A 24,968-nucleotide genomic window follows, 5' to 3' on the forward strand; every position below is an offset into this window, starting at 1 on the left:
TAGAGTGCCTTGCTTGGGTAGCCCTTGTTGTTTTTACTTGTTCTATCGTCAAGGAGAATTTTATGACTTTGTGGTCCGGCCATGGGACCGAAATTATTTCACCAATTTTAATATTAGTATTGGAGGAGAAGATTCCATCCAGTGTATGACCGTCTATATGTGTAGCCTGCTGGACCATTTGTGTCAGGGAGCAGCTGGCCATTGTCCCCGAGATTAATAGCGTGCTTTTATCCGTGTCTTTTTCTAGGTGTAGATTAAAGTCCCCCAGTATAGTATAATCTGCCCCTTTTATACTGGACTCTAGAAAAGGGCCAAGTAGTTGTGTCAGGGGGGTTTTCGCCTTCGGCGGTCTATAAAGCAGAAGGCCTTCAAAGTTGTAGTTTTTTGTAATGGCAATCTGGAATGATAAGGTCTCGCAGTCTGGGCTGCTACCTGTAGCTGAGTCCCTAGCCTGTAGGTCTTCTTTGCAGATAATGGCTAGCCCTCCCCCCTCGTTTTCCTTTCCTGTCTGCCCGAATTATGGTATAACCCCCAGGGAGAGCCAGTGCCAGATCTGCATCTGAGGCTTCGTCTGCCCAAGTCTCTAACATACAGCAGTGAAGTGATTTGTGTCTCATGTATTGCCTCAGTGAGTACAACAAATGCTTAGCACTACCCTCTGATAAGCCTAACTACTCGTCCACACTACCACAAAATAGAGCACGTAGTAATAAGAGTATTCTTCAGTCTAAACATATTAAGCAAGTAGAGATTTCTCCGCTGTAACAGTGGAAAGTACAGTACAGGAACATCATTGTAATTAAAGCATGCATTAAAAAATTACATGATGTAGAAATGAGTCTGTTTTCTTGGGGGGGGGGTCATATGAGAAGGAAAAGGCATCAAGGGACTTCCACATTTTCCTGTGTGATTTACGCCAGGGAGAGGATTGAAGTGTAACGTTGTCTGCTCCTCTTAGGAAGGATAACTATTCTTGCCACATCTTAAATGAGACTTCTTTAGAGTTTTTTCACTCATTTAAAACAATTTTACAAGTTAAAGTGAGCATAAGATCTAACAAGTAGCAGTCCTTTAGGTCTGTGATCCTAGGATCCAGAGCGCCTAGTAGAACATAGGAAAATTCTCTAGGAGGGATTACATTGAAAGTTTTGCCTATACATTCGTAAATCTTATCCCAGTATGCTTATAGTGTAGGGCAATTGAAGAGCATATGGGCCAGGTTACCAACGTGACAGTTGCAGTTCCAGCAGGTGGGACTTTCATTGAGATTAAGTTTAAAAATCTTTTCTGGTGTCCAATATGTCCTGTTTATTAACATCAGTTTGGTTTGTGATAGTATTGGGGAGATTTTATTCGAGAAGGGGGTGATATGTATCTTTACCAAGTCATAAGGGATATTACTAGAGTTGTCCTCCGATTCCCATTTTTCTTCACATTTCTTTTGAGATTTGCAAGGCTTAGGTGATAAGAGTTTATATACTTTAGAGACTGTGTCCTGACTTTAGCAGCTGTGACAACTTTGCGAGAATTGACGGGTCGGAGGGTTTAATAGAGCGCGCCTTGAGGAGAGATTTTAGTTTTAGGAATTTATAAAAGTCTATCGGGTGAAGCCTGTGGCGAGACTGAAGTGCGGAGAAAGACAAGGGAAGGGTTCCTACATAGAGGTCTTTGACTAGGTTTATGCCGTTTTTAGACCAATGCTCCCAATGGAGCATCCCTCCATTAATCTTCAGGCTCGGGTTGCTCCATGGAGATAAAAATTTTGATTTGTTCGTTTTTATTGTGGAAGTGTTCCAGGCATAGTAGTGCTCTTTTAGTATTGAGAAAAATTTATTTTGAGTGGGGAAGGGAGGATATATCCATGGTGAGGAGAGCAGGCAAGGGCATGTCGTTTATGATCGATCTTTCTATCTCCAACCACACTTGTGTGTAGTCTGACGGCGGAAGTAGCCAGTTAGATCCCTATTTACAAAGATACACAGTTTGATAGTTCCTGAAGTTTGGAAGAACCAGACCACCTTTTTTTTTGGCAATTGAAGTTTCTTCATAGATATACTGGGCCTCTTACCTTGCCACAGGAACATGTTAAAAAGATTATAGATTTTACATAGGAAATCATTTGAAAACGTCATAGGTAGCATGCTGGCTAGATAGTTGACAAGAGGACTAATCATCATGTTTAATGTCTCAGCTCTTCCCCACCATGTTAAAAAGGTTGGTGACCAGCCATCTAAAAGCGAAGAGATTTTTTTGAAGATGGTAGTTTCGTTGGTCTAAAGGGTGGTGACCAGATCTTAGGTATTTAAAGCACTTAGGTTGCAATAAGAGATCAGAGTTACCCATAATTTATTTTCCACCAACGTTGTTCAAGAGTTTCACCTCCGTCTTATCTTTATTCAACCTATTGCCTGATACTCTAGCAAAGTCATTGATTGAGGACATAAGTGCAGGAATAGCAGCTTCCGCATTCTCAGAGACAACTAACACGTCGTCAGCATAAGCAGTAATTTTAACCGTGCATTCGTTGAAGCGAATTCCTGTAATCTGTTGATTGTTCCTAAGATGGAATAGGAAAGGTTCAATTGCAAGTAGAAAGAGAGAGGGTGAAAGAGGGCAGCCTTGTCTTGTACCCTGATGTAACTTGAAGGAGGATGAGAGGCATCCTCCCGCTCTCACTCTGGCAGAGGGGTTATAATATAGTGCCATTATTATGCGTTTAAAGTGTTCTCCCAGATTAAATTTGTCTAGTGTTGCTTCCATGTAGGCCAGGACAACTTTGTCGAAAGCCTTCTCTGCGTCTAGTGTAATAGCGACTGTTGGTGAGTCAGTGACCCTAAAATCCCCCCCAAGGTGGGAAGCTTCAAAGGTGATGCCGCATTTGAAATGCAACTCAGGCCAACCCTCCTTGTCCTGCTCCACCTTTAGCGGGAGGACAGGGAAAAAAAATGTGTTACATTAGGAGGTGGGTCCAGATTCAGTCAGCACAACCCCTAAGATGGGGCACGTGATGTGGACCACACTTTTCATTTTCCTCCATCTTGTAGGATAGGGAATTAGCCACTTACAGTCAGGGTTGTGCCCACTCCCCAAAGGGAGTGATCACACAGAGGGTATAGACACCCTAAAGGTAGGTAGCCCGTTGGTTAAAACCAGACCCCCCCCCCTCTAATGCTCCTAAATGTAGTATTTAGGTGTCAACCCTTGAACCTGAATTTTAGATTCCTGCCAACCTAAGAAGAAGGACCGAAGAGCCGCGAAAGGAGAGAAAATAGCAGCAGTTTACTTGGCACCAGCCCCGCCTGCCTGTCTGCATTCCTCACCGAGAACTGTGCAAAAGTCTATTTGCTCTGTAGTTATAACTCCAAAAGCCTGGAAGGACTGCCTGCCTTTGATAAAGAACCAAGAGTATCCTGTGGAGTCTACTCCCCTGCATCCTGCAGGCACCAAGAACAGATGCGAGGCCTTCGGACTGCCAAAAGCCCAACACCAGAAAGCACCACTGCACCCGTCGCTCCAAGCCAGAGTTGAAGAGGGTCAACAGTGCCAGCATGGTTCCCCTAACCCAGCATAGACAAAGCCCACATTGGACTTGCCGACTGTGGATTCCTGCCGCTTGCTGCCTCTTTGTGCAGGCCCCTTCAAGTGTGAGTGCTCCCGGTGACAAACGCCCAATGCTTAAGGACACCTCTACACCCGTCAGGCCTGGAGAAGAGAACCAAAGGTGTCCCCAAGTCAATGGACAGAGCAAGAGATCAGCCATCTTGCAGGTTCAGCTTGACTGGTCCCCCAGTCCAAGCCTGCAGCCTCGTTGTGACCGGACCAATCCTCCATTGAAGTGAATGGAGCACCCAACGCTGTAAAGCACCTCTGCACCCGGCCGCCCCTGAGCCTCCTTAAGGAAACTGTTGGTGCTGCTTCTGACCTTGCCCTCACCAGAAGTCCAGAAGATTGGTTCCATAAGTTGCTGCTAAGTACATGTATGTTTCATGTGTTTTTCCTGCATAGCTTAACATTACGTGCACGACTTTCAATTCAGATTCAAAATATCAAAATAACTCATAATCTCTGGAAACTGAAAAACACCTCTGCACCCAGACGCCCAGTGCCTCCCAGGTGCCCTGTTGGTGCTGCCTTGGACCTTACCCGATACTCAGCTCAAGTCCTAGGAAAGGATCCCGTAGGTCATTGTTAAGTGACCGTATGCAGGGTATTTTTTCCCTATAGCTTAACATTGTTGCGAAGTGCTTTAATCGACTGAAAGTATTAAACAGATTTTTACTTGAAACCTGCTATTTTAAACAGTACTTACTTTTGAACAAGGCTATTGATTTTAACCCCTTAGATGCTCGTGACGGAATCCAGTCGTCATGAGCCACGGGTGGCCTGTGCGCATGACGGCTTGGTTACGTCACGACCCCGCCCGCGATTGGAATGTCCAGCACCGGGCTGGAATTCCTGCCGCAGGCAGCGTGTTAATATACACACACACACACACACAGAAGTGTTATTTTTCTAATTGGATCTCTGATTTATTCGTGTGTTTCTCATTATTGATGACCTCCCTCATAACATATAATTCAATAAATGAGTGTGTGCATTATTCTAATCATACTCAAAGGAATTCAGTGAGGTACATGTAGAGCCAATTTTCAAAAGTGTTGGTACAGGTAATGAGGGTACGTTTTCACAGCGTACTTGGCCTCCCAATGGGTCTCGGGTATCAAAGGGAATGTACACTCCAAGGAGGTTTGTACGCAAGGCGAACTGGACTTCCTGACCCATGTTTCGTGGCTTGACCATGACAGGTTGGCTTTCCACAAAAGGTTGGTTACACAGCAAAGATTATATGTACTATGTGGTTGTCCTCCTGGGGTGGTTGAGTGCCTACAGTGAGCCGGCTCTCCTTTAGGAGTGAATACCATGTGCACCAGGTACTTGACCATCTGAGTGGTAGATTGCACAATAAAGGTTGGCTATCCATGAAGGGTTATAGACGGAAGGCTGTTCATAGTAGGAGCCTAGCATTTATTAGGGCTCGGGTGCCACCTGGAAGTGTTGGTGAGAGGATTAAATTGGTGTATTACACTACAACAATGCTTAGAATCATACTGGCTTGTGATGTTTAGAGGTGAATTAGTCACATTACATATTTCAAACAATGTCTAATGTCCAATGTTTTTCACGGAAATATAATTTTATAAAACTGCACTAAGAATTCCATTTGTTTAAAGCATTACAAAACGACTCTATCATGTTGCCTTGTTTACAAATGTAGAGGCAACTAATTTATTAAGAAGTCGCTTTACGATTTAAAAACACACTAATTTAATATAGAACCTCTTTGAAACTTCTCTCCACAACACTAAGAATATGTGCATAGTGTTTACATTGTTTTTCTTTAGTATTATTAGAGTTAAAAACTTGACGGGAAGTTGTAATGTACACCATTTAAATGTTTTCACAGTGAATGCACTTGTCTTCCGGCCAACCATATTACTATTTTGTACATGGACACACTTTCAGGCTATTAATGATTTACATTACTCTGCGCCATTTGGCACTTACTTTCATATGTGAAATGCAGTACTGTTTTGTAGAATAAATTGAACAGCAGTAGGCTGGAAGAAGTCATCAGCAATGTCATCAATGATGTCATGAATTAAATATTTAAACATGTAATAAGTGATGTAATATATGAGATTATAAGCAGTGTGTGGTGGCAGTGCAAATTATAGTCAGTTTTCTGAACTGTAACTGGTGAATTTGTTTTTTCAGGTTTAAAATGTTATGACTGACATTGCCACCCAACTATAGGGTCTCTTAACCTTTGGTTTTCTAATGGAAGATTTTTTTAACCTAAGGTAATGCATTTTTTTCTATAAAAAGTCCTGTTTACCTTTGTTTTTTTCCAATGAATTTGTGGATTTTTTTTTTAACTGTAATGTAAGATCTTATCACCATACCCAACTATAACCTTTGGCCTTATTAGCAAAGTTTAACTTCAATCTTACCTTTAATTTCACAAAAGATTTTTTATTAGTATGCTTTAATTTCTCAATTTAATCATGTTATTCATTTTATCTTTTCCTTTTCAATGTTGACAGGTCCTGCAGTACTCCAGGGGTGCCTTGGAACAAATGGAAGGGTCACACGAGTTCTGTGTGGATTTTTCTTGCTATTCCATGTCCCATGCAGTACCGCAGGACCCATGAAATTTGTTTTTAAAAATTATGCTTGGGATGAAAGACTGCTTTTAATTTACCTATGAGTCTACACCTTTTCTCATAGGCACAATTAATGAGGTTGCCTCGTGTTTTGTTTAGACGTTTCCTTGTTTTTGTATGTTGCAGTACCTGAATAGGATACAGCTGTACTTATGACACAAGGGACAGACATTACATTGGTTGAAACCACTGTCATCCTCAATTAAGATGAAGTTCCCATCCTTTAACTTCATGCGGTAGGTAGGTAGTTTGGTTGGGTGGGTGGGTGGTGGTAGTGGCTGTGAAGAGGAGTAGTAGGAGGTTGATGCAACTTGGAGAAATATTTTTACCTTTCGTTTTTTCCTCTTTGCATTCTGCAGCAAACATGCTTGAGGGAGGGGACTCAAAGTTAAAAAAAAGTGTGTAGAGGGCAGAGGCAGTGCAGATTAACATACAAGGCAAAAGCTGTGTGTAGTAGGACTTAGCCACTTAAAGGGGCTTGGGTAACTGCAGGGAGTGGGATCTCCATGAAGAGGTGTGTACAGGGCAAATGGAAAAGGAGCATTCGACTTAAATTAGATTCACAATGCAGCTTGCACCAGGTCGCTCGGACCTCCATATAGCTGAGCCACTTGAACTCTGCCAGAGCAGAGAGGTGCTGCAAGACATACATAAATACTACTTTAGAAAAGTATATCCTGCCTTTTTTTAATTCTTTTTATTAAGTTCAATAATCAAATCACATACATGTTTCATAAAGTACCTTACATTCGTCAAAGATCTCATTACATTTGTCTTGGAGGAAATTGTTACAATCATGATGTTGCCATATCTCTTTCTCTATTACGCTGCATTTCCAGTTCCACCGATGGGGAGATACTTAGGTTGCCACAGTATTCATTCTATTTACCCCATTTCCTAGTACACCCTTGTGACTTAAAAACTTCCGTCTCTGCAACCATGCATCTATCAAATTCTTTCATCCACACTCGGGGAGAGGGCATGTCCGCCGCCCCCCACCCTCTAGCAATCTCTTGCTTAACCAGGGTGTAACCCAACGTGGTCATTTGCTGCTCTACCTCTGTAAGGTCAGTTGGGGCCCAGATATTAAGGAGTCCCAACCGTGAAGTGAGGTGAAACTCCTTCCCCAGTGCATTCTGGATGTACGCCGTCGCTCTCTCCCATATTCGCCTGAGTAAGGGGCAATCCCAGATCTTGTGATAGAAGGTAGCCGGTTGTAAGCAGCCCTTAAGACAAAGCACGTCTGTTCTCGTCCCTATCTTTACCAAAGTAGTGCCTGCCATGTATGATCTATGAAGGATTCGGAGTCATATCAATCTGAATCTAGAGGTAATTGCTGCTTCTTTGGGGGACATTAGCGCCGATTGCCAGTCTTCATCATCAATTGGCCCCACAACTCCCTGCCACTGTCCTCTCAGCTAATGAAACAGGTCTGGTAGATTGTTGCAAAGCTTTCTATATGTTAGTGATATTGCTTTTGATTGGAGTGGCCCATCTAACAGTCTATCTTCTAGTGGTGACGATTCTGGTATGGTTGTGAGATCAGGTAAAGTTGATGTGAGAGCATGTCTAACCTGTAAATATCTGAAGATTTCCCTTTGGTTCATATCGTATTTTTCCCGCAGCTCAGTGAATCAGACGACCGACCCTTTTTTAATTCAATCACAGACCGTGGATATCCCTATCATGAGCCACTTGTCAAAACCAGGTTGGTAACATAACATTCCCAGTTTCGGCGTATACCATAGGGGCGTGGCTTTCGTTATTTTATTAGCCCAACCCAGTCAGGAGTTTGCCTGATGCCATATTTTGACGGTGTGTGAAGAGGTCCCAAAATACCTTCTCCTACTGACTTTAGAGTATAGTGCCCCCTTATATATCCCGATCGTCCCGTCTGGTATTTGTCCAGTAATTACGCCGGGTCTACCGGGGATTGATACATCCAGTGGTTTATTGTTACTAACTGTGATGCCCAATAGTACAGTCTGAGGTCTGGGAGGGCAATACCTCCGTCATACCACCCTTTTGTCAGATTTTTTGTAGCTATGAGGAGCCCGCCCCGTCCCATAACAGCGTCCGGATTTAACTCTTGACTCCCGAAAAATAGGTGTCCGGGACCCTGGGCAGTGTTGCAGGATGTACAGAAATCATGGGAGAGCTAACATTTTAAAAAGAGACGCTCGACCAACTAAGGAAAGAGGCAGAGATCTCCAGTGCTTTACGTCAGCTCGCAACCTGGCCACTCTCAAAAAGGTTGGGATCTGAGGTAACATATATTCCCAGGCATCGGAATCCGTTTGTGGCTATCTCCACACTGAACCCTCTGGGAAAAATCGGGACTGGCCCTCGGAGTACAAACAACACTGACTTACTCCAATTAATGGTGTATCCGGAATATTTCCTGAAATTTGTAAAGTTGTTTAACACCTCATGGACAGACTTATATGGAGAAGCAAGGTATAGCAGTAGATCGTCCGCATAAAGGGAGATGCGGTTGTCGTGGTCTTCAGCCCATCTCATCACGTCTCTCCGCACCCACGCGGCTAGCGGTTCCAGCATAAGTGCAAATATCAGCGGTGATAGAATGGGCACTCGACAGGGAAACCCCCTAAGTGTAAATATTTGCAATGTTGTTGTATAGCGTTTTAGGACCCTAGTGTAATTTTCCCGATTCATGCCCTTATAAGGGTATAAAATATCATATCCTTATATAGCCATAGAAATCATAACCATATTAAGACATAGCTCAAGTAGTCCTAATAGGGCTTGGCTACTTCCACTAGTTCCGAAAATCTACAACGATTTCTTAGAAAAACCCGCCTTCAGCAGTCAGGGACTTTCCCCTGCATGAATATTAATTTATCCAAGAAATCATGGAGTTTTCAGAGAATTAAGTCTCTAATGACGTTATTATGTCCAATCTTACGTCAAACTCTGCACCTTCAAGGTATAAATATGCCCACACTTGTCCAAACAAACACACGGTGGTTTGGAGCAGTTCGACTATCTACTTGCCCGACGCTCCCTGCTGCAGCAAGTGCTGAAGGAAGCCGACCCTGCCGCTGACGCACTGAGAGACGCTGTACTTTCTCCACCCGAGAAATCCAGCTCCAGTGTTTCCAGGCTACCCTTGCGGGTTGCTGGGAAATCGAGTCCTGAGAGAGAGAGATACCAGACCTCCTTCATTCTAAACCAAGGTACAGAGCTGATAAGACCCCAAGAGAATTCTTGGAATAGATTCTTGGCAAATAATACTAAAACTAGGCTACACCTTACTTACTTCCAAAACAATAGAGGAAGTACAGAGGTGTTGAAAGAATCACCCTCCAAACTGATTTACATAAACAAAGAGATTCTATCAATGTGTAGTGATATATTTGTATTTGTTTTTTGGTGGTGAAAAAATAGTGAAAATACTCTCTCTTAGGGTGGTAAAGATGAGAGCGCAATGTGCTTTTTAAAATACCCCTCACACACTAAAAAAATCCAGTAGTGTCATGCTTCATCATTGGGGTCTTCCCGTCCCTCTACGGGGCGGGGCGTGCTACGACCTGACCGACTACGCGGGAGCACTAATGTGGTGACAGGACTATGTGATGGTGCAAGGTGGGTGGTGTCAGTGAAGTGTAGGGACCTAACAATGTGTGGGAATACAAAAGTTAAAAATCCTCTGGCTAGTGGAAAAAAACAATTTATTCACTTCCCTAGCTGGGGACGTTAAGAAGGGGGTTTTGGGGTTGAGCTGATCGCTGCAACCTGGTCTACATGTTTCGTAGGCAGTCCGCTACTGCCTACTCATCAGGACCTTCTACTGGTCCCTACTGGAACTGAGCTCAGTTGCTAAATGTTGTCAGCCTGTCTTCCTACAAACTAGCAGTAAAAATCCACTGTTAGTTTATGCATACACCTTACTTACTTCTTCCCTTGTACTAGACCTAGGTTAGGTACACCGGGGTAGGTGTATTTTAGAAGCACCAGTCGAGTACTTTTAGTCATTATTTATCACTGTATGTATTTTATGTATTTTATGGCTTACTAACCATATCATGCTTTTACAATATTATTTTATAATACTCTTTGTACTGTACGCTTTGTACTTTACCACAAGTATTACGATTGCAGCAGTTCATTTCTTATGCTTGAGAAAGAAATAAATACCTTTTATTGAAAATGCCCTTCTTTCTATTTTCTCTGCACCTCTGGTGAAACGAAGCATGCACGATTGACTGAGTGAAATAACTATCTATTGTTTCCACGACTCTAGAGTTATATTTCTTATTCTTGGGAAACAAAGTTGTCATGTTTTAAGCGGTTGTCAGAAACTAATCCCTACTTGTTCATTCGAGAAAGTTTCTAGTGATCTCTGAGATAGCTGGAACACACAATTAAATCTAGTATATTCGGTAGAGACCTAGTCGACTTCAGTCCTACGTCTAAACTACAGGATATACTATTCCAATGTGCAGAGCCTATTGGGAATATAGGAACTACACTACAATGTACAGTTATTCACTCGCACTTGACCCTTTATGTCTGTGTACAGCAATTGTACCCCACCCCCTAAATTTCAGCCCAAAGACCATCCTTTTCAGGACTTCGAACATGTAGGGCCACTCAATTGAATCAAAAGCCACTGTGGCATCCAAGGACAACACTACTGCATCTTCCTCCATGTACTCTCGCCTTGCCAGAACATTGTGGAGACATCTAATGTTAAGTGCTGTATTCCTCCCTGGAATGAAGCCAGACTGGTCTGGGTGTACCAGGGAGGGAATAACCCCCACCAATCTCAAGGTCAATACTTTCGTTAAAACCTTGGCCTCAATGTTTACTAACGATATTGGTCTATATGAACTGTAGGTCTCGGCGGGTTTCCCTGGCTTTCGGAATACAACAATGGATGCCAGTCTTAGGTCCTCGGGCCGAACCCCCTGCTCCTCATCCAACACTTGTTCCTCCAGGACGTCTCTATCCGTCACAGAGAGCGAAGGGATGTCACTATCAGAGAGGAGCTGACGAGAGTCCTCTGCAGTGTACGTAGAGGAGTAAATTTGTTCCAAATGATCTGCAAAGGCTTCTGCTACCTCATGAGGGTGTGTGACGTGAGTATCATCATTCAAAATAATTCTAGGCACCCACCGCTCACTTTGATCGCGTTTCTCTAGCCACGCTAGTGCCTTTCCTGCCCTGTCCCCCAATTTTTTATTTTTTTTTATTTATAAAGTTTTATATAGCGCGAAAAAGATCCCGAAGGATATTAGAGCGCTTTACAATATGATGGGAGGAAGAACATAAATGCAATATCAACATCCAGTAGAAAGAAGTGAAGAAAAAAAAGGCTGGAATGGTTGCAGAACGCGGGACAATTGCACCCAGGAGGGCAACACAATAAGCAGGTGTACACGGGCAACAGGCGGGGGTCACAGTGTGCATTAAATAATAGCCATTAAAAGTAGAGGTACCATGATAGTGGGAACAATGACAACGAGCAAGTGAGCCTATCCCTCTCAGGGTAAGATTTTGTTCATTAGGAATCGTTTAGCTTCCAATTTGAAAGCCTTCGTTGAAGAGACTCTGCGTACTTCCGGTGAAAAAGAGTTCCATATCTTTGGGGCAGCGCCAGAGAAAGCTCGGTGACAAGTTATTTTACTGTTAAGGATTCTGTTAACTTAGCCTCTGTTACCAGCCATTTTGCCCAACAGCCCCATTTTGTGTTTCTATGGGGACTTTCGGAGTTAGAAATTGCGTGTTCACTGAAATGTGGTCACACTGATAGCTTTCGCGTTTCAGAACAAGCTGCCCTGCCCTGCCAAAGGGCCTACGTGCACAGATGTTTAAACTGTTAGCCTATCAACACCTGTAACCTCCCTTGCTGATCTATGAAAGTGATGTGGGTAGGGGTTTATCAGTATTGTACAGTGCAGCATGTTAGCGTTGTCTAAGGGGGTTGTGTAAGTGTTATGCAAAAATGACATAAGAGGGTTATGTAAAGTGTGATGTAACCATTACTAAGGGGGTTTTCTGATGAACTCCTATGGTGCCTAGGTTGTATACAAGGCAGACCACAAGCTGTTTGTTTGTTCCCTCTAAGGCACTTGTAGTGTCTGTATGATGGAGCCATCTCATGAGATATAATACATTTGTGTTTATTTCCACTCCAGTGTTGATCCTCCTTTATTGAACCCGTAGACAAGAAAGGTGCCCCTGCACCAGTGAGACTGATAAAAATCTCATTTCTACAGATTAGTGGTTTCAAGAGGAAGGTAGTGGCGCTTCTTGAGGCTCTTAAACCACAGGCTAGTTCAAGTTTTTGCGCAAGGTACCTGGGAGTATTGAAGTGATGGGCTCTGTGCGCCAGAACGGCAATCTTTAACTGAATTTGTGCTTCGTAAGGCAGCCATTTGAGACTTTAGGACTGGGATTTCTGTTCATATTGTTTGGTGCCTGTGACCAGTCTAGCCGCCGCGTTCAGTGATGACCTTAGTGGAGCCAGGGCGTATTTGGAAAGGCTACAGAGGATAGCACTGCCGTAGTCTAGCCTCAGCAAGAAAGCACTTGGACCACCTGCTTGAAATCATTAAGTGGAAGTAAAGGTTTGATATTTCTGAGTGACCTCAACAAGTTTGCTCCCTTACATACATTGCTGATATGATTTTTCATATTCAGGTGCTTGTCCATGGTGACTCCGAGAGATTTGGCTGAGTCTGTGATGAGAGTAATGCAATTGAAAGCAGTGAGGTACCTCAGCCATAGGTCTAGCTTGGGGATGTGGTTCGGAGGGGAGATGAGCAGGAATTCCGTTTTGGAAGTGTTAAGCAGGAGATGGTTCTCCGTTAACCAGTTTTGAGTAGACATTAGGGTAGTGTTGAGAGAGATGATGTTTTCCAGGGAGGAGATTTTCAAATAGAGTTGCGTGTCGTCCACATACATGTGGAAGAGAATGTCCATGGAGTTTAATGAGTTAGAGAGAGGCTACAGGTAAAGGTTGAAGAGGATAGGAGATAGAGCGGACCCTTGGGTGACCTCCGTGAGTACAGGAGAGGACTGGGAGAGAGAGTGGTTTGCCTTGACTCTGTGATCTGTGATGTAGGAAAGACGAGAACCATTGTAGCACCTGATCAGCAAAACTCATTCTGTTTTGCAGGATGGATAGGAGTTTGTCATGATTAACCGTGTCGAATGCGGAGGAAAGGTAAAAAAGAATCAGGAAGCAGGAAGCAGGATTCGTTCATGTTCATGTTCTAATCTCCTCCCAGAATCAGTGGGCCCAACGGTAGGTCTATTAGTATCTTGCCCAGGTCTGCTAGAGCTTCCTTGTCCAACGCTGGCGGTAAATACGCCGAGACAACGTTGCGTGTCTGCCATTGTCCTCCAGGACTGCAAACCTACCCCCCAGATCTGCCCAATTACTCTTCACTATAAGGGCTAGGTTCTTTCTTACAAGGATATATGTTCCCCTAGAACCAGACATGTAATCTGCATGTACCAGGAGTTTATTCCCCCCACCTAGTTAAGGCCTTGCTCTTGTTCCCCAGCATGTGCGTCTCCTGTAATAACACCACATCTGGAGCTCCATGTTTCATATATTTTGAACTATGCCACGTTTGATTTTGTCACCCATCCCTTTTACATTCCAGGTTAGCACTGAGAGCGATTTTTCTCTTCTATCCCCATCATCGGTATGTAGGACTGGCGTGTAACCACTTATTAGGCTTACTACGTATTCTGTGTCCCAACCCGCAGAACTAGCTCGCTGTGAGCCCGTACTGTCAGGCCCATCATCACCCTCCTCACACTCCTAGGTACTCGTGACTCATCCATAGCACTGCTATCCACTATTGTACATGCATGCAACTGCAATTGTTTAGTATTTTGAAAATACAACCAAAGGTGACACTCCCAACTCCCCCCCCGCACCCACCCGATCTCCCACCCTGCCTCCCTGCCCGATAGACCCCAACTACCCGCCTCCCCAACTGAGCAGAGTGCTTTATCCCCATTACTCAAACTTGCGTGAGGGGTGAGAGTTCAACCACGTTCCCCGGAAGCCCTCCATAAGTATAACATCAATACCAGCAACTAACCCTACTGAGGCCCCTCTGTCCCGGTTGGTGTCTTCGGCACGGCCCCTGTATCCCAGGTCAGTACGTGCCCTTGGAGACTTCCCCAGCAATTCCAATCAAAGTTTACACTATCTTAAAGTGTTAGTTTGTGTCTAATCAGTCCCCATTCCCAGCCCGTGTTTATCTTGCATTCGGTGTTGTTGCTGGGTTCTCGGTTTGCCTAAACTTGTTGCAGGGCGCCATCCCTCCAACCAATCTCACACTTCCTCCGTTGTGGTAAAGAACCAGGTCTTACCTTCCGCTTGCACTCGGAGGTTCGCCGGGAAGAGCATTGCATATTTGAATTCTCTGGTCCATAGCTCTTTCTTAACCTCTAAAAAGCTGCAACTCTGTTTAGTCACGGTCGCCGCATAGTCTGGGTACAATGTAAACGTGTAGTTGTCTTGACGGATCGGTGGAGCTATTCTGGCTGCCTGCAAAATGGCATCTCGATCTCGGAAATTGAAGAAGCAGGCCAGGATCGGTCCGGGGGGGGGGGGGAGGGGGGGGGGGAGGGGGGGAGATTATCCAGTTTAGCCAGAATTAGCTTATTGTCCGCTTCCAGTCTTTGTACTTGGCTTTGCAGTGTTGTCGTATCTGTGGACAGTGTCTTTGTAGTGGATTCCACTTCTATTCTCTGCGACAGTTTAGAGAAATCTGCTTGAATGAGGGATATGTCCTTAGAGATTGAGCCAATTGTGGACTGGACGTGTTGCAGGGCGGCCATAACGTCCAGTAGCGTGGTTTCTCCACTGGCTCCTTTGTGTATGCTTATTTATCCAGTTTGCCAGATAGTCCGCCTCTCTGGCCTCTTCCTCCCATCTTGGATTACTGGTGCACAGTTCGGCTAGCGTCAAGGGCGGGGGGAAGGTAGTAGTCGCCGCTGCCTGCCTAGTTTTACTTTGTCACGCGCAGCCTTTCGGTTTCCTCAGCCTGTTTGTCGCAGGGCTAATGCTGCCATGATGCATCGCGGGGGTCAGGGCACCAGGCACTCCCTCCACTTCGCAGTACTATGCAATATTTATGTTGAACCACTCATCAATAGATATGTGCTAATAAGTCCCGACACGCGTCTCATGACCCTCCAATATTAGTGCCTCGGCCGGGGCCGACCTCCGTGCTGTGGTACTTAAGAGGCACTGGTTAGGAGCAGGCCTTTGATGGGGTCGGTCTTTGTTGTGTGAGAGTGCGCAATATGCACCCCCCTTGCTACCATTCAGAGGGAGTATTTCCCCAGCTTCCCTTGCTGGCGTCTTCCCTCAGTGTTCCGTCGGCCTTTCTCCAGGCACTTGTTTCGGGCCTTCGGTGCCGCCGTCCTCCATTGTGAGCGTCTTGGGTATGGCGTCCTGGGTATGGCGCCGGAAGGGTACAGGCAGTCCCACCTTGAGGCACTCGGTTTTTCCTCCCGTTGATTCCCATGTATTCTGTGCGCTAGTTGGCTGCCCTTTTGCGTGACGCCGTTGCTGTCGGGTGTTATGCCTCCGGTGCACTAGCCCTGCTGGTGATCGTGCACTGTTTCCTCCGGCGCTGCCGATCTCCTCGCGCCAGGTGCTATGGCACTGGGTCCTGGCCGCTGGATTCCTCAAGCCCCACTTTGTTGAATGTGGCTGACTTTTGGTCCGTGAGCTGGTCTGTCCGGCGGGCCGTCTCCGGTTGTGGGCCCAGATGCCTCCAGTGTGCCCTTGCGCTTGGCGCCGCTTATCTCTCCGCGGCCGCTGGATAGGAGTGTACTCAACTCCCCGGCTTCAATCGGAGGTGTAGGCACTGCGTGGTTGTCGACGATCGCACTGAGGTCCGAAGCACCGCAATTCCCTCCTCCGATGTTCCGGTTACTGCTCTGCTTTATTTTACGTGGGTTGTTGCCAGATTTTTGAACGGGTTTGCGGGGAGGGCTCCCTCGATCACGGAGCTCTCCTAGGCTGCGGCCATCTTGCTTGACTGCTAGCCACGCCCCCCTGTATCCCAGTTTTTAGATTGACATTATACTTCAATGCTACCAAAAACCTCAATCCCCCGGTCAGAATTTATTTCTAATCCACCTTTTATTAGAAAAATAATGTGTATGAACATACATTTTATCTCCATACTTTATGTCAATGTTTGTGTTTAGGAGGAAAATGCTACTTACCAGTATGCATCTGTTCTTGGCATGTAGGGCTGCAGAACCACACACTATTGCATAGATCACCATCTGGTGGTGCTCCTGGATGATTACACTTTGTTTTTGTCTTGGAAGAGTCTTTGTCTGTTGGATGACTTCTCCTGTAGATCGTAGTGCGTATGGGCATCGACTCCATCTTCAGATTGTTTTCGCCATTGGGCAAATGATGGAGTTGTATGAGTATAGATAAGGATGTCCATGTATTGTGTATCTAATTAAGATATTACTAGAACAGATATAGGTAGCCGGGGAGGCGGGTGGGCGTGTGAGGTTCTGCAGCCCTACATGCCAAGAACTGATGCATACTGGTAAGTAGCATTTTCCGTTCCAGGCATATGGGCTGCAGACCACACACTATTGTATCGATTGCACAGCAGTTTTCTCCCTCAGCGGCCACCACCCGTATCTGTTGCAGTAGTTTGAAATAATGTTTGGAGTACAGCCTGGCCCACAGTAGCTTGTTGTTTTGCCTGCACATCTACACAGTAGTGTTTTGTAAATGTGTGCGGTGTAGACCATGTAGCTGCTTTACAGATATCATCTAATGGTATATTTCCTAGGTATGCCATAGATGCCCCATATTTACGGGTAGAATGAGCCCTAGGGGGAATGGATAGAGTGCGTTTTGCTTTTTGGTAGCAGATTTGAATGCACTTAACAATCCACCTTGCAATGCCTGATTTTGAAATAGGATTGCCTTTGTGTGGAGGCGAAAAGGACACAAAAAGTTTTGTTTCACGAAACGGTTTTGTCCTATCAATGTAGTAGAGGAGTGCTCTTTTTACATCTAATGTGTGCAGAGCTCTTTCTGCAACTGTCTGTGGTTGGGAAAAGAATACTGGCAACTCAATAGATTGGTTGAGGTGAAATGACTTTTGGCAGGAATTTCGGGTTTGTCTTAAGAACCACTTTGATGTGATGGAGTAGTGTAAATGGTTCTTGAAATGTTAATGCTTGAATCTCACTTACTCTTCTGAGTGAGGTAATAGCAACTAAAAAGGCAACTTTCCATGTAAGGAACTGTAACTCACACATATGTAATGGTTCAAATGGAGGACTCATAAGTCTAGTGAGAACAATATTTACATTTCATACCGGAGAGGATGGTATTCTGGGAGGAATTATTCTTTTTAATCCTTCCATAAACGCCTTGATGGCAGGTACTCTAAACAAAGACAAATGTCTATTTTGAAGATAAGCTGCTATAGCAGCAAGATGTAACCTGATTGAGGAGTACACTAAATTACATCTCTGTAGATGGAGTAGGTAGCATATGATGTTTTGTATGGAAACATCTAATGGGTTACTGTTATTTGTGCAATACACAACAAACCTTTTCCACTTAGCTGCGTAGCATGCTCTAGTGGTGGGAAGTCTCGCTTCTTTTATGACATTCATGCAATCAGGTGGAAGATTGAGGTATCCAAATTCTAAGACCTCAGGAGCCAAATCGCTAGATTGAGCTGCATTGGGTCTAGATGCATGATCTCTCCATGGTTCTGTGTCAGTAGATGTGGAGAGAGTTTAAATTTTGATACAGTACTACTGATAGCTCTAGTAGTGTGGTGTACCACGGTTGACTTGCCCACGTGGGTGCTATGAGATTCAATGTGAGGGAATGTTGCTGTAGCTTGCGTACCACTAACGGAATTAGTGGGAGAGGTGGAAAAGCGTACGCAATTTTGTTTGACCAACTCATCCATACCGCATTGCCTTTGGAAAATGAGTGAGGGTATCTGGCGGCGAAGCTTGGGCATTTGGAGTTGTGGTGGGTGGCGAACAGATCTATCTCTGGCTGTCCCCACTTGTGAAAGAATGGTTGAAGAACTTGTGGATGAAGTTCCTACTTGTGTATCTGTTGTCTATGATGACTTAACAGATCTGCAACTTGATTGTGAACTCCTGGTAGATGTTCTGGTAACAGAAAGAATTTTTAAGGAATGGCCCACCTCCATATGCTCTGCGCCAGCCGGGAGAGCTGTAAGGAGTGTGTTCCTCCTTGTTTTTGGATGCAATACATGGCTGTCATTGTCTGTATGGACCAGTACAGCCTTTCTAGATAGGTAATGTTTAAACGATTTTACAGCTAGGAAAATTGCTAACAACTCCAGATGATTTATGTGGAGTAACTTTTGTTGCGGTGTCCATGTACCTTGTACTGTGTGTTTCTCTAAATGCGCTCCCCATCCTGTGAGAGATGCGTCTGTGGTTAGCACCACCTGTGGAACACACTATGAACGGCCGGCCCTTGGAAAGGTTTTTGGTGTTCAGAGCAGAGAGCGATATGTCCGGTTGTCTACCACCATCAGATCTGTTATTTGTTGTTGGGCCTGATTTCACTGACTTGCCAAACACTCTTGTATGGGGTGCACTTGTATTCTTGCGTATGGTACTATGAAAATACAAGATGCCATCATTCCTATTAATTGCATGAACACTGAAGCTGGTAGTGAGTGTTGTGGCTGGAATTTTTGTATAAGAGGTTGCATACTTTGTATCCTTGTAAGATTGGGGTATGCAATTGCTTTGGAGGTGTCTATTGTGGCACCTAGATACTGTTTAGATAGTAATGGTTGGAGGTGTGACTTCTTTTGAATTACTGTGAATCCTAGCTTGTGCAACAGACAGATGTTCTGATGCGTGTGCTGTACACATTGGTGATATGACTTGGATTTTATTAACCAGTGGTCTAGGTATGGGAAGACATGAATGTTGTCCCTTCTCAAGTGTGCTGCTACTACTGCTAGACACTTTGTAAACACTTGAGGTGCAGTAGTTACTCCGAAAGGGAGTACTTTGAATTGGTAGTGTTGAGCTTCTAGTACAAATCGAAGGTACTTTCTGTGAGATTGATGGATAGGAATGTGGAAGTAAGCGTCCTTGAGATCTAATGTGGCAAGGAAGTCGCCTTGTTTTAACAATGGCAGAACTTGTTGTAGTGTGACCATTTGGAAATGGTCGGATTGTATGTACAGGTTCAGAGGCCTTAGATCTAGTATAGGTCTGAGGGACCCATCCTTTTTGGGTATGAGAAAGTATAGGGAGTAAACTCCTGTGTTTTGGGACAGGTTCTTTTGCATTCTTTTGTAACAGATATCCAACCTCTTGTCTTAGAAATATGAGCCGCTCCTGTGACATGGGACATTGTCTGGGTGGTATTGTTGGAGGAGTGGAAGTGAGGTCCAGGCAATAACCCGACTGAATTATTTGTCTTACCCACCTGTCTGTGGTGATGGAGTTCCGGACAGGGAGGAACTGTTGTAATCTCCCCCCCGACAGGAGTGGAATGGTTTGGGGGGATGGAAGGGAAGTCACTGTTTGGGAGTAGAGGCATTGCGGTTGTTGTTGCCTCTACCTCTGCCCTTATTGTTGTTACCTCTATATCCTCCCCTGTATTAACCTCTGCTGGGTGAGGTTTGGGTGGGCGCTTTATAAGAAGAGGTGTTGTCAGTTTGAAACCCCTTAGATGTGCTTCTATATGAGGAGCGACGAAAGCACGCTCTATGGGTCTGCGTTTGTAAAGCTCCCCTGGATTATGCTGTATCTATCATTTTTCATCTTCTCTAGTGCACTATCAACTGTTGGACCAAAGAGATGTTGCTTGTCAAAGGGTTGATTTAAAATACTGGCCTGTACTTCTGGTTTGAACCCAGCAGATGTGTAGCCATGCATGTCTCCGCAACAGTACAACCGTATTTATTGCTCTAGAGGTTGTGTCTGCAATGTCTAATGCACAGCGGATTGAGGTATTTGTAATAACCTTGCCTTCTTGTATTAGATCAGAAGCCCTGGTTTTATATTGCTCCGGTAAATGTTGCACGAGTGATTCTAACTCATCATAATGAGCTCGATCATATCTCGCTATCAAAGCTTGAGTATTAGCAATTCTCCAGACATTGGCTGCTTGTGAGATGGTGCGTTTCCCTGAAGCATCTAACAGCTTAGACTCTTTATCAGGGGGTGGAGCATCCCGTTGTCTGCGAGTTAGCTCTTTTTCTCGCATTTGATACTACAAATGAGCCTAATGGCAGCTGACCTTTGATGTATGCTGGGTCAGTTGGAGCCGCTTTATACTTGTTTCCAGTCTGGGGTTAATTGTCCTGGCTCTGATGGGGTCTTTGAATACCTCTTGTGCATGTCTCACCACTCCACTAAGTTGGTAATGTGGTCGTGGTTTTATGTGACAACAGTAGTGTATCCATGAGGAAGTCCTCTTCCACTGGATCTGTGTGTAAGTCTACTCCATGAAATGTGGCTGCTCTATGAATGAGCTGTGTAAAACCAATAGTGTCATCTGGGGGAGAAGGTCTAGAAAGGTATGCGTCATCTTGTGGGAGATCTGGTGCATCTGACACATTATAATCCTCCCAGGAATCATCTGATGGCCACGATTATTGTCTGGGTCATCTTTGTCGTCTATATGATGCTCACTTTCTACTCCCTGTGAATAATTGTCATCATCATCCTGTGGTATAATGCTATGTGTGCTGGATGGTGAGTGTACTGGAGAAACATCTGTTGGTATCTCTATTAATGGTGAAGGAATTCCTATGGGGGAAGTTTGAGCATGCTTCTTGAGAGGAACTGGAGGTGGTTTAGGATAGTCCATTTTCCTATATTCAGGCACAGTAATGACATGTCCAAATCCTTTTTCGGTGCCGATTTGTCTTGTTTGGGACCGAAATGCTTAGGTTTTACAGTGTCTATTGTCTTCGGAGCGGATTTTGTTTTTGGTTCCGAAGACTTGGTCTTTCCTTGATCTAAGCTCTTTGGATCCGGAATCTTTGTTCCCGAAGTGCGTTTGGAATCATCGACCTTTGGAGTGTGTTTCGATGCCGAAGCAGGCTTCAGGTTGACTTTTTTCGGAACCGGAGTGGTCTTCGGTTTGGCAGACTTGGGAATGTCTTTCGGTGCGGAGCTTGTTTTCGGCTCGACCGGTTTCGGCGCCGATGGCTGCCTCGGTGCCGGGGTTAATTTTGGTTTGAGGACCTTTTGCTTGTCGAGACCGACAGACTGACTCGAACCCGAGTCGACTGGATGCTTTTTTTGTTTTCTTCGTTGCCGAGCCAGAATGAGGGCGTCGGAAGGTTTTGGTCGGTGTGCACCCGGCGCAGGAGGTGGAAGCGAAGCCTGTCCCAATATGGAGAGGTGAACAGGGTCGACGCTTGTACTCAAGACCTGTTGACCAGCTGGAAGAAGATAGTCGTCTTCCGATTGATCCTCTGCTCTGGAAGCTGAATCCTCTGCTTCGGAAACTATGTCGTCCTGCTCCTGTTCTTCGGACTCTACCTTGATCGGAGCCTCGTCTATGATGAGGTCTGGTGTCGATGAAGATGACTGCGCCATGACTCTTCGAGCTCGACGGTCCCTGATGGTCTTCTTGGACCGGAACGAAGCGCAGGCCTCACGGTCTCGACTCTCGTGCTCTGGAGACAAGCACAGATTGCAAACCTCATGAAGATCAGTGTGAGGGACTTTGTGTCCAAACTGAGGGCACTTCTTGAAAGGTGTTCTTTCCATGAGCCAAAGGCCCAATGGCACAGTTGGGCCAGACGGCCCCGGCGAACGCTGGAATCGAGAAGCGCAAGCCTTTCTTCGACGTGAGTAACCGGAATTACTGTCAAAGACGATACCGATGATTTGATGAAGGCCTGGAAGTCGAAAAGAGATCGGTAACGGGACCGAACGATAAATATATCCGAGCCGATGGCAGAAAAAACCAATCTGAAGATGGAGTCGATGCACATGCGCACTACGATCTACAGGAGGAGTCACCCAACAGACAAAGACTCTTCCAAGACAAAAACAAAGTGTAATCATCGAGGCCCACCACCAGATGGTGATCTATGCAATAGTGTGTGGTCTGCAGCCCATATGCCTCGAACACATCTTTTCTACTTTTCCGTATATTAACATTTTAGTCTAGGGCATTAATCACCAGTACCATCTTTGTGTTCACACCTCCAGTTGCAAGTTCTATCATTCTCCCTTTATTCCTTCATTAGATAGGCCATGACTTCAGCAAATGGTTCTACTTTGTCTTCCAAACTACAACAGGTTACAATACAGGCAAGGAACAATAAACTCCTTCAGTGAAGGCATTCAGACTTCAACTTTTACAGATTCTCCCTTGTCCTGGCCTTTTCTATAGTAGTTACCTTATGCTTTAGCATAAAATTGGCAGTTTAGATAATTGTAGGTCAATGGAAGAGGAAGAAAATGTGGGTGATTTCAGGGCTTAAGAGATCCCAACTGATTTGACATTCAATTTGTTTAGGCAAGTACTACAGTCCTACCCCTTAGCAGAGAGGACATCCTACAGAATAAAAAGAAAAGGGGATTGATGAACTATGAGCACATCTTACTTCTATGAAAAAATCATAAGGGGTACGACAGCAATCAAAACCTAGAAATATTATTTCCAGAGATCTCAAAGCATCACAACTTAAATAAAAAGACACATTCAGACTAATGTAGATGAAAAAAGGAGTTCCTGTAGCCTTAGACTCTAAAAAACAAAAGCATATTTTGCTTCAGAAGTACCATCATGCATTGCCAGAAAGTCAAGAATGTATATGCCACCATAATATTAAAGGAACAGTTCCTTTTTATTTAATTGGCCGCATTATGTCGGCTTGGATCATCTATTGCTAAAGTCACTCTATAGGAAGAAAGGAATCAGACAGACAAGCAAAGCTCTGCTTTCAGTAAAATAGTAAGGAAAACCCCAGAAACAACACGTTGACCCAGTTCTACTAATGCAACTATGAAAAGCCTGCTCACAGATATTAAAGATAGCAGCTAATATCAAACATGAATACATATAGAAGGAGTTATTGTCTTATACTGTATGGTACGTATAACTTTGTATCTGTATCATGTCTGTGAAAGATGTGTTGATTCTTACAATTTTAATCTGAATAATTATGTCTGCATACCATAAGGAGGAATAGGAGTTGAATTGAATCAAAGTAAGTTAACCCAGGCTTTTAACAACAACATGCTATTAAGAATGTTTTGAGGAAAAAGTATCGTTCAACATTAACCTCCACTCATCTATCATGGCACATTAGATAACTTTGACACTCACCTGAGCCATGTCATCTAAGCAGTTGAATATATACTTTCGAGCTTCTTTCGATTTTATTCCAGTCTCCATTTCATGTTCCTCTGGTGTCTGGAGGACAAGAGAGGGAAAGTAGAAGAATGGGCAAATAACACCAATTTAGATAGTGTATTATTCATGGTCTATAAAAAAATGCTTTGCCTTTAACTTCCGTTTTCATTCTGCTGTTCTACTGATGCTCAATATAATGTTATATCAGGCAATTTCAATAAATGCATCTGTAGCACAACCAACTAACAACATGTTTGTCAATCTGCTATAAAATGTAAACACAACGAAAATACCTAAATGGAGAAAGCTTAAATAGCAAGCATCCCTTTGGGATCTCATATTGGAGAAAGGTGGCTATCTAGAACAAAGTCAATGGGAAACTCGGGGTATCCAATCATATGTGTGACTTGGAAGACCACAAGTTCCTTTAATGAGGCAGGTTAGTTACAAAAATTCAATCACATGGGAGTTTTCTATTGAGTAACAACCTGAGAGAAGATCGGTCATCACGTAGGTTTTCCAAAATTGTAAAAAAAAATTAAAAAAAATGGTGTAGTGCATTCATGCTATACTGAGTTCTTTACTTTGTTTGAACCTCAATATTAAGGAGCCCTGTGATTATGAGGCATACCATGGCCAAGGAGATGTGTTAACATCTCAATCCTGGAAAAAAAGAGTACTTAATGATTAATAAAAAAAAATCCAACTCAAAACGCTTTACAATGTGAACTAGAAAAAGAGAACGGTCTGCTTAATTTAGGTTTGAGCAGATGTGGCCAGAATTCTCAGACTGTACATGTTAACTAATGTTACTCTGGGATGCAAGATGTCCGCCATAGAAATAATCAACAATAGGAATGTCAAATGCTTGTTTACAACACAATGTAAACACACAAAAATTAATATAAAGGTCAGAATCACAACTCTCCATATACAAATGAAGTTGTGCACTTCTAACTTTCACTGTGCAAAACATGCACAATCCACTTCGGATATTCTGAAACATTAGACACCAATTCGTGAAGTTTGAAAAAAACTACATCGAGAATACAGGAAATACTTGATGCAAAAAAGACAATAGACTGCAAAGTAAGGGACAGTCCTAAAGGAAGCACTTATCAGCAGATTTTTTTGTCATATACGAGATAACAAGAGCTGGTATTCTTCTGAGTCTTAATATTTCAGTTGCTAAGAGGACTACGGAAGAACCTATACAGCTGTTGCTAGAGTGTGTGTTTTGTCCAACACCTTTCCCCAGCAAGTCAGTGCATCCTTATGCCAGGTCCGTAATTGTAATTGCTAAATAGTTGTTTGTTTGAATATAAAAACTTATCTTAAGTATTTATACTCGACCTATAGGAAAA

The 24,968-nt window shown here is 44.0% G+C and overlaps 1 protein-coding gene across 15 annotated transcripts in view; it reads right to left on the bottom strand.

Annotated features, from left to right (window-relative positions):
* The window catches only part of HIPK1 (homeodomain interacting protein kinase 1), a 700,213-nt gene that overhangs the window by 305,466 nt on the left and 369,779 nt on the right, over positions 1–24,968 (bottom strand). For all 15 annotated transcript variants that reach the window (XM_078644414.1, XM_078644417.1, XM_078644415.1 and 12 more), the window contains one exon: positions 23,578–23,664. In XM_078644414.1, coding sequence (XP_078500540.1) covers positions 23,578–23,664 — 87 coding nt within the window. The remainder of the gene's footprint in view (positions 1–23,577; positions 23,665–24,968) is intronic.

Source organism: Lissotriton helveticus, chromosome 5_1, assembly GCF_964261635.1.
Source record: "Lissotriton helveticus chromosome 5_1, aLisHel1.1, whole genome shotgun sequence".
Classification (NCBI taxonomy): Eukaryota; Metazoa; Chordata; class Amphibia; order Caudata; family Salamandridae; genus Lissotriton; species Lissotriton helveticus.